Consider the following 16,488-nt stretch of genomic DNA (forward strand, 5'->3'; position numbering starts at 1 on the left):
AAAAGATTATATATGTGGTAAATAGATACAAACACATATATGTATTTTAAGACAAAGACTGAAAAAAGAGGAAATGGAGACTAAAATGGTATGAGTAATGAAATAATGAAAAAGAATAGAAAGAAATCATAAATCTTACCTTATTCTCTCTTCAGACTCGTCCGTGCTGTAAATGGACGCCCCCTGCCACGCTGATACCCTGACAGTCTGTGGTTATTTAGTAAACTCATACCAAAACATGCAAAGGTTCACTGAGCTCATTTTTTGTTACTCAAGTTTTAAACATTTCCTTTAACCATCCATCCAATAACAAGAACAGTTTTTCATTTTGACCTTTTTATTAAAGCACATTTTGGAAATTCAAAACATTCCCCCGCCCACCCTACAGTGAAATAAGTCTAAGGAAGTCAAATGCCTGACAGCTTCTCAAACTCTGAAGCAAATATCTTGAAATAATTTTTTAAAAACACGATTCTGTCATACTTTACCAATGACATGACCGGGTTTAACAAATAACAAAAAGGGGGTAAACCACACACACAACTGTATACTGTTTTCAAGGGTACTCAGACTCTGAGTTTGAAAATAAACATAACCAAAAGTATTCCTCTAAAATGACTTCCCACAGGCTATCCCTTTAACTAAAAATTAAGCTGAGGGAACTGCATTTGTACTTTTATTCATATTTAATTCCTGAAAAAGCACTGTGTATGTGAACTAGGGTTGGGCATGGATAATAAGTGTTCAGCAGCATTAATTCAATGGCATTAATTGTCAACTTGGAATTTTAAAAGCAGTAAGAAAAAATAAGATTAAATAAAAGAAAAAATAAATTCAACTTTTCACTGAGTTAAAAGTCACTCAGTCTTATGTGGAAGAACCAGTAATACCTTACTATCTTTAACATCAAAATATATTTCATGCAGTGTTTGCATTTTACTGTCCAAAAGCATCAACTTCAACATCAGCGAACATTCACAGATGCACTGTCATTGAGAGAAGCTTTCAATAGGCAAAACTCGTGAGATTTACTACACACAAATACCCATTTCCAAGCCAGTTACCCCTTTGCATATTTTTCTGAGGGGGCATCCATAAATATAATAAAAAACAGAAGCTCATACTTACATCCTATTCCTTGTTACTTTCCAAGCTGAGTGTTTCATCTTGCATTAGTCACCATATGATCTCTATCATAATGGTGGGGGTCAATGAATAGATTAGCTTTATGGGCATTTACAGTTCTTCCATGCATCTAAAATTTGGTAAGTCTGGTAATCACTGACCTACTTTTTAAAATCTCCCCCTCTCAAATTATATCTACACAAATATAAATATTAATTTTTAACCTCAGCTCTAAAGAAAAGGTTTTCCTAAGATTAAGTTAAATAAATGCCCCCAGAAATACACTACAGTGTATGTTATCCTGTCCCCTTGAATCTAGTTTAAATCTGACCTTGATGTTTATGTTGAAACCTAAAAATAAAATTAGCTTTTATTCATATTAAAGTGAGATGACTGCAGAGTAGTCAGTAAAAAAAAAAAAAAAAAAAAAAAAAAATTTAAATATGTCAAGGTCCACTTTAATATGATATTGGTCTTGTTTGTTTCTATCTAAATATCAATTAAACCTATAAAAAGCATTTAAATTTATATCCTAATGTAAGGTTGATTTTTTTTTTGTCTGTTCGCTTTGGATTCTGTAAAAAGTCTAGATTGATATCAAGTGAAAAAAACAAGAATACTACCTTGTGTGTATCTCTGAATTTGCTGATCTCTCGGGATATCAGGTCTCTTTTGTCTTCTTCCATTTCTATAGCATTTATATCTTCCTAAAAGACAGGGGACAGGAGGGAATGCATAAAGATCAATCTAATAAAAAGCAAAGGTTAGATATTCTGTACAAGTCTTACAAAAGATAAAATAAATAAAAAGAACTTATATAGTAACAAATGTAATGATCTAAGTTAGTGAAAATTCTGGTAGACAAGAATTACAAATCTGACAATCACCAGTGAACATATTTATTGTCAAAGCCTTCAATGTAAACAAACCTTAGTGATGAGTGGGTACGGGATCAGAGGTGCCACTGGAAATCTGCGGAAAATCTGCAAAACAATCCACAAAGATTTTTTTAAAAAAAACACAAGAGTTCACATTAACCTGCAAAACAATGCTATTTTATACTATAAGCAATGCTTCTGGGACATTTTCTTGATTTCAAATTACTTGATAATAAAAATATTTCGCTCACTCTCAGTCTATAACCTCTCCCATCACCTCCTCTCCCTCCAACTTCCATAAAGCAACAGAATAAGGAGGGTCTCATACTAGTGGGCTTTTTTCTTGACCCAGATATAGGAAACAATCATACCAATAAAATGTATCCATAATTCCTGCCGTAGAGCAGGATTTCTTTGATCCACTGTTCCCAATCCATATCCAACATATATGTCTAGTTACTTTCTCCTTTCCCATTAACCTCAATTACCCTGTACCTGACTAACTCTACCAATTTTCATTCCCAACTATCGGCATTTCACCAGACAGGTATTTATGACCACGTGAGGAAGAATGAGACAAGTAATAAAAATGTATTTGGCCACAAACAAAATTGAAGCTGGCCTAATAAGGCAATGAAATCCTAAATGATATGAACCTTGATATTAAATTATAATGTTCCATGTTACTTTTTCATGTATATGTAATCCATGCATATAAAATAATTCTGATATTTTTAAAGAACACTCCCCATAATTTCTCTTATTCGAAAGAAATTAGTATAAGAAAGCCAAACATTTTCTTTCAACCTGGACTCCCTAACATTCAGTTAGCTTGGTCAGACAGAGTGGTTATAATATTAATACACTGCAGAAGAGTGTGTTATCTTGTGCTGCTCTTTCACAGTCTTCCAGCTAGAATTTGAACAGCATTACTGTCCATGGAGGGGAATGAGACATGGTTATAAGGAGACACAGCTAAAAATTAAAGAATGGGTAAAAATCTTCAGTGAAGGATACTGGCATCCTGCTTGGAGCAGAGACTGAACGATAATTAGGTAAAACAAGGCCAGTCCTTCATAGCCAAAAACATTTTACTATAACCCTTAATATAAATACCTACAATTTATCACTGAAGGTGGTTTTTGCCTTACTGAATTTGAATCCACAGCTAAGTACAAGCTTCAATGCCAGTGCATTTTAAACACAGTAAACAGAAATGTTTTGGTAAAAATATTAGAAGTTAATTGGTAGAACAGGTCAAATTAGGCTTAACAGTACAATTATTGTAAATGCTAGTCATTCTTCTATTTTCCCCTCAAAAGTTAAAATGTACTGAAAGCACAAGAGTGACACCATAAAAAGTAAATTGTAGAAATGACTGTTGTCAGAATTTAGTAACACATACGTCCTCCTTCTTTTCCTTCTTCTTCTTCCTGGGGTGAGAGTCAGATTCTTGTGAAGGGGCATTGAGCTCACTGGAGTATTCACGTATTAAAATTTCAATGGCCCCTTTGATCATCTGATCTCTTCTCTTAGTTTCTTCATCTAAGGCTTCTTCGTCATCATTAGTGACAGTTTCTGGCCTAGCAGTCTTAAAACAGAAAACAAGGCAAATTCAGAAGGGGGGTTGGGGAGAATTAACCGAGAAAAATGAAAAACATTCTAAGAGTTAGCACACAAAACAAACATGTTTTCTTCAAAAAAATCTATGTAGTTTGCCTGGGCAGTGTGGCTCAGTGATTGAGCAATGACCCATAAACCAGGATGTTGCCAGTATGATTCCTGGTCAGGGCACATGCCCAGGTTGTAGGCTTGATCCCCAGTAGGGGGCATGCAGGAGGCAGCCAATGGATAATTCTTTCTCATCATTGATGTTTCCCTCTCTCCCTCTCTGCAATCAATACAAATATTTTTTAATTAAAAAAACACACATCTCTGAGGTTCTCTTAAATGTAGACCTGATTTTGCTCTTAGCTTTATAAAATAAACTTTCATCATTTCTTTCCCTTTCTACCCTTGGTAGCTAATATTTTGACCCCTACCCAGCTATAGGAAGATTAAATCATAGGACTAACATACTGCACAAAACATCTGCCAAGCTTTCTCCCAATTTTTCAGGCTGTCTTGCTTAATACTTGCACAAACTAAGTATATTTCCTAACTCAACAGTTGAAAATGTAATTATGTGAAAAAAGCAAAATATAATTTTATGTACACTATGCTAGCCACTATTTAAAATCAAAAAGCACATATAGGTGAAAGGAACAAAAAGCACTAAGACAGTTTTGTACAATTACATGCAAGCATCACACAGGTCAGAGGTGAAACAATGGCTTCTTTTCCCCCCACCCCTGCTCTCTAAAAATGTCTATAATGTGGGAATGCCACTTATAAAAATCATATACTGCCCAGCTGGTGTGGCTCAGCAGTTGAGCATCAACCTAGGAACCAAGAGGTCAATTCCCAGCCAGAGCACATGCCCAGGTTGCAGGCTAGATCCCCAGTGTGGGGTGTGCCAGAGGTAGCACATCAATGATGTTCTTGTCTCATCGATGTTTCTCTCTCCACAGCCCTTTCCCTTCCTCTCTCTAAAAATCAATTTAAAAATATTTTTAAGAAAAAATCATATACATACTAAGAAAAAAATCAGCTGTAAATACTGCACAAGTCTTTATTCCCATGACTTGCAAACCTAACATTTAAAAAAAACCCCACAAAACTCATGTTGTAATGCTTCTCACAAATAAGCAACTATTTGTAAAACTTTATTATTTTTTAAAATAAGTCTAGATTGTTACATGTGTTGATGTGAAAAAAATTACTGGATTCACAAGAATAGGTCCAGAGACAAATGGGGAAGGGGGGGGTGGTGTTAGAGAGCAACCCAAAGACTTGTATGAATGCATATTAGCTTATCTAATCGACACAGGCACTGAGGCGGTGGGGGCTTGCCTAGGGTGGGAATGGTTGTGGGGGGGGGGGGTCAACTGGGGAAAAAGAAGACAAATGTAAAACTTTAGACAATTAAAAAAAAATTATTGGCTTCTACTGTGGTACTATTATTATTATCGTTTCTAGGTTTTATTTCAAATCTCCCAGTTAAGGAATTAATCCAGTTCAAAACACAAAATTTAGAGACTGACCTCAAAACATTGGATAATTTTCCGTTACTCTCAATTCCTCTCTTCTTAAAGCTTAAAATGGTAAAGAAGTGTGAAAAAAAAAGCAACAAAATAAGCTCTTTTCAGAAAAATATAAGAGCTTCAGTAATAAAGCTACTGGCTGTAAAGCTGGGAAACAGCCCTGCTAGGCCTCTCTGGCTCCGACTTCTAGAAATCAAAAGAAGAACTTGTTTGGGCAAACGCAGAGCTCTTTCTTTGGAGGAAATGTGGGTTTGGCCAGACTGACAGGCAAAGATGTGAAGATGTTCCTACCTACAGCATCGATCAATTAAAGTGTAACGTAAGTGTCTCCTTCCAGAGATTATCTGTACTTTCAACACTTGTCAGAATTCATTCTTGAACATGAACAACCACTAACTGTGACATTCAAGCAGATAGTTCTACCTCTATTGCTGAATAGCCAAAAAGCAACAGGACATGGATGAACATGGCTACTTCAAATGAACTAATTTTTACTAAAAGTGAAAGAATTGCTTATACAAATTCTGAAAAATCTAAATGAAAGCTTTCAATCAAGCCATTAGACAAGACACATAAATCCTGTTAAAATTATGGTCAGAAAAATCTTTCTAGATGAGCTTGTGGTGTTTTGTGATTTCTTTTAGTCAAAGAGAACTACCCAACTAACTGTGTTTTTTCCTTTCTGCCTGGGAGCCAGAAAAATGCCTGAATAAAGTAACACACAAGTTTCTCAAAGTCTTATTCTCCTATCATCCACCTTAAGCCACTATTTTCTAAATTTCTCCAAGAAATCAATAAAGGAGTAAAGACAAGTAACCTCTCATATTTTATCTTGGAAAATCATGACAAATCTGCAATCTACTCCACAGTATAGTTATACCTGCCTAAGTTACTTTAAAAAAATTTTTTCTGCCCTGGCCGGTTTGGCTCAGTGGATAGAGCATCGGCCTGCAGACTCAAGGGTCCCAGGTTCGATTCCAGTCAAGGGCATGTACCTTGGTTGCGGGCACATCCCCAGTGGGGGGTGTGCAGGAGGCAGCTGATCGATATTTCTCTCTCATCAATGCTTCTAACTCTCTATCCCTCTCCCTTCTTCTCTGTAGAAAATCAATAAAATATATTTAAAAAATTTTTTTTCTGACAATTGCTTAACATTTTTTAAATCCCCATTGTTGAAGAAAACTTACATTCTAGAAAAATAATGTACTTTGTCATATGACTTCAAACACCTGGGCACCATGCCAAGTATACATAGGAGTCATGCCTATTAATTTTTTAAAATTTCAATTTATCTGAAAAAATTGTTTTTATTGGAGGTGGCTTTATTTCCATTCTTGAAGAAAGATATACCCAAATTAAAATTGTGTTTGCTCTGGCTAATGGTGATTTACAAGTTAAATGAGTCACAAAAAATAGTGCATTTCCTTATTCACTAAATGCTTATTCCGTTTTTGCTATGGGCAAGACATTATACTAGGTTCTGGGGAGGTACAAGATAAAGGGACACACTCTGTGAAGTTACTGCCCTTTCTATCTTGTAATCAGAGAATGGAGGAGGATAGAAGAATGAAACTGGGTATAAGAGGCAGTGAGAGGCAGAGAAATACAAACAATATGTACTACAAAGCAGACTGACTTTAACAGCAAAACAAAACTGCTTGATATAGGAAGAGAAAATTTAATTCTGCCTGAGAGGAATCAAGGGTTAGATATGATGAAGTAAGTAACATTTTAATTACACTATGTGAATGGGCAACAAGGACTTGAGATGTCAGCAAAGCACAACTTAAGTTCGTATGGATACATGACTGAATGGAAGGGGATGAATGGGAGACACTAGAAAGGTAAACTGCAGCAAACAGTAAGAAATTCAAAACCATTAAGGATGGATGAGCAGGGAGTAGGCATACTTATAATTATGTTTTGGAAATATAGCCAGTACTGTAAACAGTCAGATGAGAGGAAACTAAATGCAGAGAAATAAGTTAAATTATTAAAAGTCCAAGGAAACATGGGAAAAAAGCTAATTACAAAACAATACTTTAAAATTCAATCATGTATTTATGAAGGAAAAATACACATATTCCAATCAAAACTATATTCATACACCCAGAAAACTGTCTGGAAAAACATGGAACCAAAATGTCTACATGCCCAGAAGGCATGGCTCAGTGATTGAGTGTAGACCTATGAACCAGGAGGTCACGGTTTGATTTCCCATCAGGACACATGCCCGGGTTGCGAGCTTGATCCCCCGGTAGGGGGCATGCAGGAGGCAGCCAATTGATGATTCTCTCTCATCAATGATGCTTCCACCTCTCCCCTTTCCTTCTTCTCTGAAATCAATACAAGTATATTTTTAAAAAACAAACCAAAACACAAAATCTCTACAGTGGTTACCAAAGATGATGGAATTATATGGGTGATAATTTCTTTTTTATAGTTTGCTTTAATTGATGAATCTTTTTTACAAAGAATATACAAGAAAGCTATTTCTATTTTAAATGATAATAAAAGTTTGAAGAGAACAAAAGGCTGTTTTGTTTTTGTAAACAGAAAAATAATAAATCTATATTGGATCTGGTCTGCTTTAGGTGCCAAAAGGAAGTAGGAAGAAAGGAATAACAAAGAAACACAAACTCAGATTTTAGCTATTTTTTGCTTTGTTGAGATAGTAATGTATACATTACAATACAATATATAAAAGTTCCTTTTCTTTAGGTTAGCTTTATATAGCCACCCACCTGAGGAAAATAAGACTTATTTTCAGTATTTTAGAACCTGTATACTTCTAAAAGAGAGGGCAACTAATAAAAATTGTGTAGGTTGAAATATATTTTGTACTTACTTACAAAGCTGCCTTAATGAATTAGCTCTGTTTGGAATAGTCTGTACCAATGTTTTCTCTGGCAAGTTAACCTTGTCCAGCCTCCCTTACTACTTTCATCCCAACCTGGAACAAGCAAACCAACAGTCATCCACCCTCAATGGGTAGATAAAAGACTTAAAATAACTATAAACTATAAAATACCCTCCTGCATGTTAGTAGTCACAGGCATGATGGGATTGTAAAGCCCCATATTAGATTCACTTATAATAAGTATTTACACTGAAAGAGCACATTTGGTCTAGAGAAGATAACACTATGGAAAACATACCCCATTAGAAGCTTTCTTCTTTGCTTTCCATTCATCCAGTTGTGCCTTTGTCTTTGCATCAACTTTAACAAGCAGTTTCTTCTCGCCAATCTGCAGGTCATGCAATAACCTGAGTGCACGGAGGGTAGATTCAGGCTCCTTATACTCACAGAATCCAAAGGCTAGCAATAGATGTAAAGAATTAGTAAAATATCACTATAATACTGATAGATGAAGAGTATTTATGAAAAGTTAAAATCATTAAGAGATCAAATATTGTAATACAATGATTATTCATGCTGTCACTCCACCCTTTCCTTCAATTTCCTTTGAAAAGGGTTTCACTTTTACACCCTTAACCAAAAGAACAAAAACAAAAACAGGGGAAAAAGAAAAATTCTAACCAGGCAAACTACTACTTATTAGAAGTGCTGAGAATATAGTTAACAAATTCAGCATGTTTCATGACTGTTCATTATGTCATGAACTCATTCCATCCAGACTTCCTAACAGCTATAAATGAGAACAGGTTGTTCTCATTTATTCAACGTAAATACAACATTTTTCTGAGAAGTTAAACTATAAAAGTAACAATCTCTTATGCTGGTTATTAATCTAATTTTTTTCTGTATCTTTCATTTTAATAACTAGTCTATTATTATCATGACTTTATATCAGAGATATTAAAACAAAATTAAATTTAAAAAGAGTAACCCAGCCCTAGCTCGTTTGGCTCAGTGGATAGAGCGTCCGCCTGTGGACTGAAGGGTCCCACGTGCAATTCTAGCCAAGAGCATATGCCCGGATTGTGGGCTCAATCCCCAGTGGGGGGCATGCAGGAGGCAGCAGGTCAATGATTCTCTCTCATCATTGATGTTTCTATCTTTCTCTCCCTCTCCTTTCCTCTCTGAAATCAATAAAAATATATTAAAAAATAATAATAAAAATTTAAAAAAATAAAGAGTAACCTAAAAATTGGAAGTAAAATTAAACAAGTAAATCCAAACATTTACATAAGTTAATGACGTAACCATACAGAAAGAAACTATTCTGAGTGAACCTAAAACAGTAAATTTAACCATACATTTTTAGTGTGACATACCCTAAGGACGTCTAAAATTACTGTAAGTGAAAAGTGAGGTGAAACAAGCCAGTAATTACTTAATGATCTCAATAAATAAAGAAAAAAGAACCTACCTTGAAGTTTTCCAGATGCACCTTGTACTCTCTTCCAGCTTAAAACCAAGCCACATTTCTTAAAAAGGAAAAAAAAAATGTTACCACTTAACAAAATTAACTTATAATGCAAATAAGAGCACAACTCTATTATTAGACTAAGAAAAAAATAGAAGCAAAAAAGATCATATTAGCAACTAAGTTTCTTAAAATTCTCAGTTCCTACAAATCTATTATATGAAATATATAACAAATTATTTCAAAGAAAAATATAAATTCTTACTGATTCTTATTTGCAGAAAATTGTTTTAATAAATTAGAAATTTTAAAGCATGATTTATCCTACAAATATATATCAATGCCCAAGTTATAATAGTCAAAACTATAGCAAATTCAATTAAATTCATAAAGATTGTGTTTTAAAATACGTGTATATATTAAAAAGTTTAGTGACATGCGAAAGTGCTTGATATGGGATGCAAAACATGGGACATGAAATTGCAGATATACAGTAAGATTTTAATTATGAAAAAAACAAAGTGAATTTTCATAAAATGATCAGAAATATTCCAAAATGTTAAGGGGCAGGTTGGTGACTTTATTACAACTTTTTTCCCTTTTCAATTTTAAAACATTATTTCTAATTATTAAAAAACAAGTAGGTTTAAAGAAATTACTTCTAGAAAATACCTGGTTTGCCTGTCAAAGCTAACGTAAATGTTTCACATCTCCCTTCAGAGAAACCACTAAAATATTTTTTCTCTGTTTTTATAATCAAATAATATAAAAGGTAAAAACACTTGAAGTCTAACACTGCATGAGAAACAGCAGCAAAATTCAACAAAATTTTAAACAAAATGATGGATGGTAACTCATCCTATAGAGCAGCGGTTCTCAACCTGTGGGTCGCGACCCCTTTGGGGGTTGAACAACCCTTTCACAGGGGTCGCCTAAGACCATCGGAAAACACATATATAATTACATATTGTTTTTGTGATTAATCACTATGCTTTAATTATGTTCAATTTGTAACAATGAAATTGGGGGTCACCACAACATGAGGAACTGTATTAAAGGGTCGCGGCATTAGGAAGGTTGAGAACCACTGCTATAGAGCAAAGAAAGCTATCACTCCAAGTGTCTACAGAGGCAGATACTGGTGAAAAAGAAAGGCTATACAAAGCCAAGTAGATCTAGAGGTCATCAAAAAGGGGGGGAGGGTGGCCCTGGCTGTGTAACTCAGTTGGGTAGAGCACCATCCAAATATGCTAAGGTTGCACGTTCCATCTCCAGTCAGGGCACATACAAGAAACCATCAGTGAATGTATAAATAAGTAGAACAAGAAATCGATGTTTCTGCCTCACTCTCTCTCAATAAAAAAATAATAAGGTAGAGTGGAAAATGGGGTTGAAGCATGAAGCTGAATAAAAACAGATGCTTGCCTAACAATATAACTACAGCATAATTAAAGTCAAAGTTCTTCTCAAGTAACTACCTTAGTCCCCACCCCCAGAAAACAGGAAGAGTTTAGTCTGAAGGTGAACACACAAGCTTGTGATATGAAGCACCAGATATGAATGAAAGTTTGGATAAGATATCGAGTGGGTAACAAGGAAAAAAGGTAAAAAGTATAAGAAATGCTTGGAAAAGCCGAAACCGGTTTGGCTCAGTGGATAGAGCGTCGGCCTGCGGACTGAAGGGTCCCGGGTTCGATTCCGGTCAAGGGCATGTACCTTGGTTGCAGGCACATCCCCAGTGGGGAGTGTGCAGGAGGCAGCTGATTGATGTTTCTCTCTCATCGATGTTTCTAACTCTCTATCCCTCTCCCTTCCTCTCTGTAAAAAATCAATAAAACATATTTAAAAAAAAAAAAAAAAGAAATGCTTGGAAAAAGAAAAAAAAAAGAAATGTTTGAGCCTGGCCTGTGTGACTCAGTGGTTGGTTATCAAGCTATGAAAGAGGTCACGGTTTGATTCCTGGTCAGGGCACATGCCTGGGTTGTGGGCTGGATCCCAGTGGGGGATGTACAGGAAGCAGCTGATCAATGATTCTCATCATTGATATTTCTATCTCTCTCTCCCTTCCTTTCTGAAATCAATAAAAATATATTTAAAAAAGGAATGCTTAAAATTAGCCCTTCAACCCCAACCCATATACTCATGATGCATGAACCAAATTTTCTAGAGAAAATAACCAGCCTCAAAGAAAAAAACCTCCACGTGTGAATATTTAATACAGCTGGGTGTTGGTTAGATTGCTTAAAATAATGTCTAACATTTTACAAACCCAGTATAAAAAAGCCTTTTAATCCCTAACTCTTTTTTAAAAAATATATTTTATTGATTTTTTACAGAGAGGAAGGGAGAGAGAGAGTTAGAAACATCGATCAGCTGCCTCCTGCACACCTCCTACTGGGGATGTGCCCGCAACCAAGGTACATGCCCTTGACCGGAATCGAACCTGGGACCTTTCAGTCTGCAGGCTGACGCTCTATCCACTGAGCCAAACCGGTTACGGCTTAATCCCTAACTCTTAAACATTACAAACAATCTAGGATCACCAGACATTTAAGGGAACACCTAAAAGTGGAAGAGAAATAAAAGGCAGAAAAGAGATCAATTTAGGAATCCAAAGAAAGCTTAAAAACAAAGCACTCTGTTGCACATATAAATCAAGAACAAGTTTTTTAAAGGGATATTTCAAACTGAAAAAATATACACATCTCCATACAAAAATTTGTACACAAATATTCTTAGTACCAGTATTCATAGTAACCAAAAAGTGGAAACAAACTAATTGTAAATTAACTGATGAATGAGTAAACAAAATATGGTAGAGCCATTAAATGGAACACTATCAGGCCATAAAAGGGAATGAAATACCAATCTATCTACATAAAAGGCTAATCTTCGGGTATGTTGGAGAGCCATTCCTACAGCGCAACAATTTTTGCCTTTTGCCGTAAGTCGGAGCCCACCTACATAAGCACGTATGTCACTCACATGGAGCACATACATAGCAGTAATGAAGTGAAATAGTAAAAAAATTTTAAAGATAACAATCCCTGACCTTTACTTGTGGTAAATACAGTAAATAATAAGAAACATAAAGCACATATGTGCATACGTCGAAATGACAGAACGTTTGGGTTTTTTTTTACAAATAAATGGGAGATGGCGATGCAATGTAACCATGAAACGAGGAACATCGAGTCCAATGTAAATGAGGACTGTCTGTATACTAAGTGTCCTTCCCACCTTCCAACAGGTGGCTATGACACATACTAACCACCAAAGGGCAGACTCTCCATGCAAGAGCTGCCGTGATGTGCACAGAGAAATGGCACAGTGGACCTGGCACCCACAAAGCAACACTCAGCTTTCCCCAAGTGGGACACAGGTCCCGCCACCATCTTGGAGCACCAGCCCACCAAATTGCAGCCTAAGCTGCCAAGACCCCATAGTGCAAAATGCAGCCCACAGCCCAGCCCAGCCCAGAAACGGTGGCTGTGGGTGCTGGGCAATAACGTCACATAGCAACGCCCAGCTTCTTCTCCCTAGTGACTAGCCTCCCTGCGGTTTCTTCAGCCCAGGAATACGACTTGCTTCATAGCCAGGTGGAAACATTTTACACTTTAACCAAATGTCTGTGAAGCGTTTTCCCGTGCCTCATTTCATTTGATCCTCATCACAGAAGCCCTGGAGTAGGTAGACAGGAGACTCGGTGGAATCCTATTTTCTTTTCATTAGCCGGAAAACAGAGATTTAGAAAGCTTAGAAACTTGACCCGGCTGAAAAGAAGAAAGGAATGGTGGACCTTGAAAATGACTTCAGGTTTTCTCACTGCGCAGAATATAGTCAAACACTGCTGTAGTTAAATATTTTACCCTTTGTTCTCCCTGCATGATCTACAATAATAATCTGCTTCGTGTAGATATTTACTACTATGTTGGTGACAATTACCTGAAAGAGAAGTTGGGGTGCTTCGCTGGGCTGGAAAAAGTTTATCTAAATCAGAAAGCAGGTCTAACTAAGCAAGTTTATTCTTTATATATAAAAGGCTAAGTTGACTTGCCCAAGCACAATAAAACTCTTGCTGGCATGCATGTGTTTCGATCTGCTATTGTCGATCATCAATTTGGTTCACACTCTATTATAGAAAAAGAGTGAATAGCGATATTAAACTATTTCTTCTAATTAATTTCCTTTCAATGTGCATGAATTCATGCACCAGGCCACAAGTACAAACTATAATATATATGTACCTTGAAAACATTACGCTAACTGAAGTTAAAAAGGTCACATATTTATGATTGTTATATAAAATGCCCAGAATAGGCAAAACCATAGAGACATAAAGTAGAATAGTGGTTGCCAAGGGCTACAGAGAGAAAAGAATGGGGAGTGACTGTTAATGGTTACAGGGTTTTCTACTTAGAGTGATGAAAATGCTCTGGAATTAGTAGTGGTATTTGTGCCACTTTCTGAATATACTAAAAATACTGAATTATGGTACATAAATTATATCACAATGAAGATTTTTTGAAAATGTCTTTGCAATGTTCCACTTTTGGAAAAATTAGCATCATCTTGTTAAAGTGAAGATAAGCATGCCCTACCACAGAAATTCCACTTCTAAAAGAAAACATGATGCCGTAACCGGTTTGGCTCAGTGCATAGAGCGTCGGCCTGCGGACTGAAGGGTCCCAGGTTCGATTCTGGTCAAGGGCATGTGCCTTGGTTGCGGGCACATCCCCGGTGGGGAATGTGCAGGAGGCAGCTGATCGATGTTTCTCTCTCATGGATGTTTCTAGCTCTCTATCCCTCTTCCTTCCTCTCTGTAAAAAAAATCAATAAAACGTATTTTAAAAAAAAGAAAGAAAGAAAGCATGATATAAATGTATTGAGGTTCACCTCTGAAGAGGTGATATTACTAGTTATAATATCACAAAACACAAAAAACGGGACCAATCCGTATGACCATCAGTAGAAAATTGACAATTTATGGTGTATTTCTACAATGCAATAACATACAGAAGTTGAAAGTAAATAGAACTACAACGTTAGGTGAAAAAAAGCAAATTGTGAAGGAATACAGAAATAAAACTAGTGCCCTGGCTGGGAAGCTTGATTGGTTAGAGTGTCGTCCCAAGATGCCAAGGTTTCAAGTTCAATCCCTGCTCAGGGCACATATAAGAATCAACCAATGAATGCATAAATAAGTGGAACAACAAATCGATGTTTCTCTCTCTCAAATCAATAAATTAAAATATATATGTGTGTGTGTGTGTATACATATATAACTGCAAGCAATCAATCACACAAATTCAAGGGTGAGGGGTGGGTAAGAGATCAACCGAAGGATTTGTATGCATGCATATAAGCATATGGGGGGGGGGGCCGCAAAGGAAGGTCAACGGGGGGGAGGAAAAAAAGAGACATATGTACTACTATTTGTAATACTTTAAACAATAATAAAAAAACTCTTCAAAAACATCAATGAGCCCTAGCTGGTTTGGTTCAGTGGATAGCAGGTCAGCCTGCGGACTGAAGGGTCCCAGGTTCGATTCCAGTCAAGAGCATGTGCCTGGGTTGCGGGCTCAATCTCCAGCAGGGGGCCTGGAAGAGGCAGGCAATCAATAATTCTCTCTCATTACTGATGTTTCTATCTCTCCCTCCCTCTCTGAAATCTATATATATAGTCAATGTCATAAGACAAAGAAAACAAGCAAACCAAAATAAAAAAAAAGGTGGGGAAAAGGGAACTATAACTTATAAATAAAATTTATTAAAGAAGCTGTCTAACAAGGTGTGACAATTAAATGTGATGTACAATCCTTGACTGGATCATAGGTCAAAAACAAAAACATGCTATTTTAGAAATTATAGAGAAAATTAAATTTTAAAAATAGAGCATGCATATAAGCATAGCCAATGAACATAAGACACTGGGGGGTAGGGAGGCCGGGGGGAAGGTCAAGGGGGAAAAAAAAAGGGAGACATATGTACCATTCTTTGTGATATTTTAAGCAATTACGGTCAAGGGCATGTACCTTGGTTGTGGGCACATTCCCAGTAGGGGGTGTGCAGGAGGCAGCTGATCAATGTTTCTAACTTTCTATCCCTCTCCCTTCCTCTCTGTAAAAAAATCAATAAAATATAATAAAAAAAAGAAGACTTGACACTTTAAAAAAAAAAAATGTGTTAAGATGGTCCAAAAAAAAAAAAAAAAAGAAATTAAGAAAAAGATCTAGTCCTAGTCAGTTTGGCTAGGGTCCCGGGTTCGATTCCAGTTAAAGGCACATACCTTGGTTGCAGGAGGCAACCAATGGTTCGATGTGTTTCTCTCACATTGGTGTTTCTCTGTCTTTCCCTCTCTCTTCCAACTCTCCCAAAAAATTAATTGAAAAAAATCCTCAGATGAGGATTAACAAACAAATAAATAAATATAACTTATAAATAAAATTTATTTAAAAAAGAAAAAGATCTATGTATATTAGTTAACAATACTGTATCGTCCTTAAATTTCTTAAATGCAATAATGATTTTGTGATCATATAGGAGAATGTCTTTGGTCTCAGGAAACACAAGAAGTATTCAGAGATGAAATGTCTTATCACAACTTACTCTCAAATTACTCAAAAAAGGTATGTAGCGTGTGTGTATATAAAGAGAGTAAATGTAGCAATATGTTACAAGGGTAATCACTGTACTGTTTGTTCAACAGTATTGCTGGATTAAAAATTTTCAAAATAAAACAAAGACAAATTCAGAGTCCTCTTTCTGCTTTTTGTTTAAAATTTATAACAAAAATAAACCTTTTAAATGAAAATTAAACAGTTTAACTTACAGCAAGGAGCTGTCTTATGAGCATGTCTGAGGCTTTCTCAGAAATGTTGCCAACAAAAACAGTAGTAGTAGGACCACAATTTTCATCATTTTCCTTTGCCTTTAAGCCTGGATGATCCTTTCTGGCTCCCAAATGCTTTCCAACCATGGACACAGTGGGTACTAAGACCTAGAATTAAA

The 16,488-nt window shown here is 36.0% G+C and overlaps 1 protein-coding gene across 3 annotated transcripts in view; it reads right to left on the bottom strand.

Moving 5' to 3' along the window:
• Positions 1-16,488, bottom strand: part of RBM25 (RNA binding motif protein 25) — a 47,841-nt gene that overhangs the window by 19,617 nt on the left and 11,736 nt on the right. For 2 of the 3 annotated variants that reach the window (XM_081100462.1, XM_081100461.1), the window contains 6 exons: positions 16,310-16,477; positions 9,481-9,538; positions 8,305-8,465; positions 3,409-3,594; positions 2,055-2,108; positions 1,749-1,832 (listed from right to left, as the gene is read on the bottom strand). In XM_081100462.1, coding sequence (XP_080956588.1) covers positions 1,749-1,832; positions 2,055-2,108; positions 3,409-3,594; positions 8,305-8,465; positions 9,481-9,538; positions 16,310-16,477 — 711 coding nt within the window. The remainder of the gene's footprint in view (positions 1-1,748; positions 1,833-2,054; positions 2,109-3,408; positions 3,595-8,304; positions 8,466-9,480; positions 9,539-16,309; positions 16,478-16,488) is intronic. The other variant, XM_081100463.1, reaches the window with a different exon arrangement.

This window comes from Myotis nattereri, assembly GCF_964212035.1.
Source record: "Myotis nattereri genome assembly, chromosome: 1".
Lineage (NCBI taxonomy): Eukaryota > Metazoa > Chordata > Mammalia > Chiroptera > Vespertilionidae > Myotis > Myotis nattereri.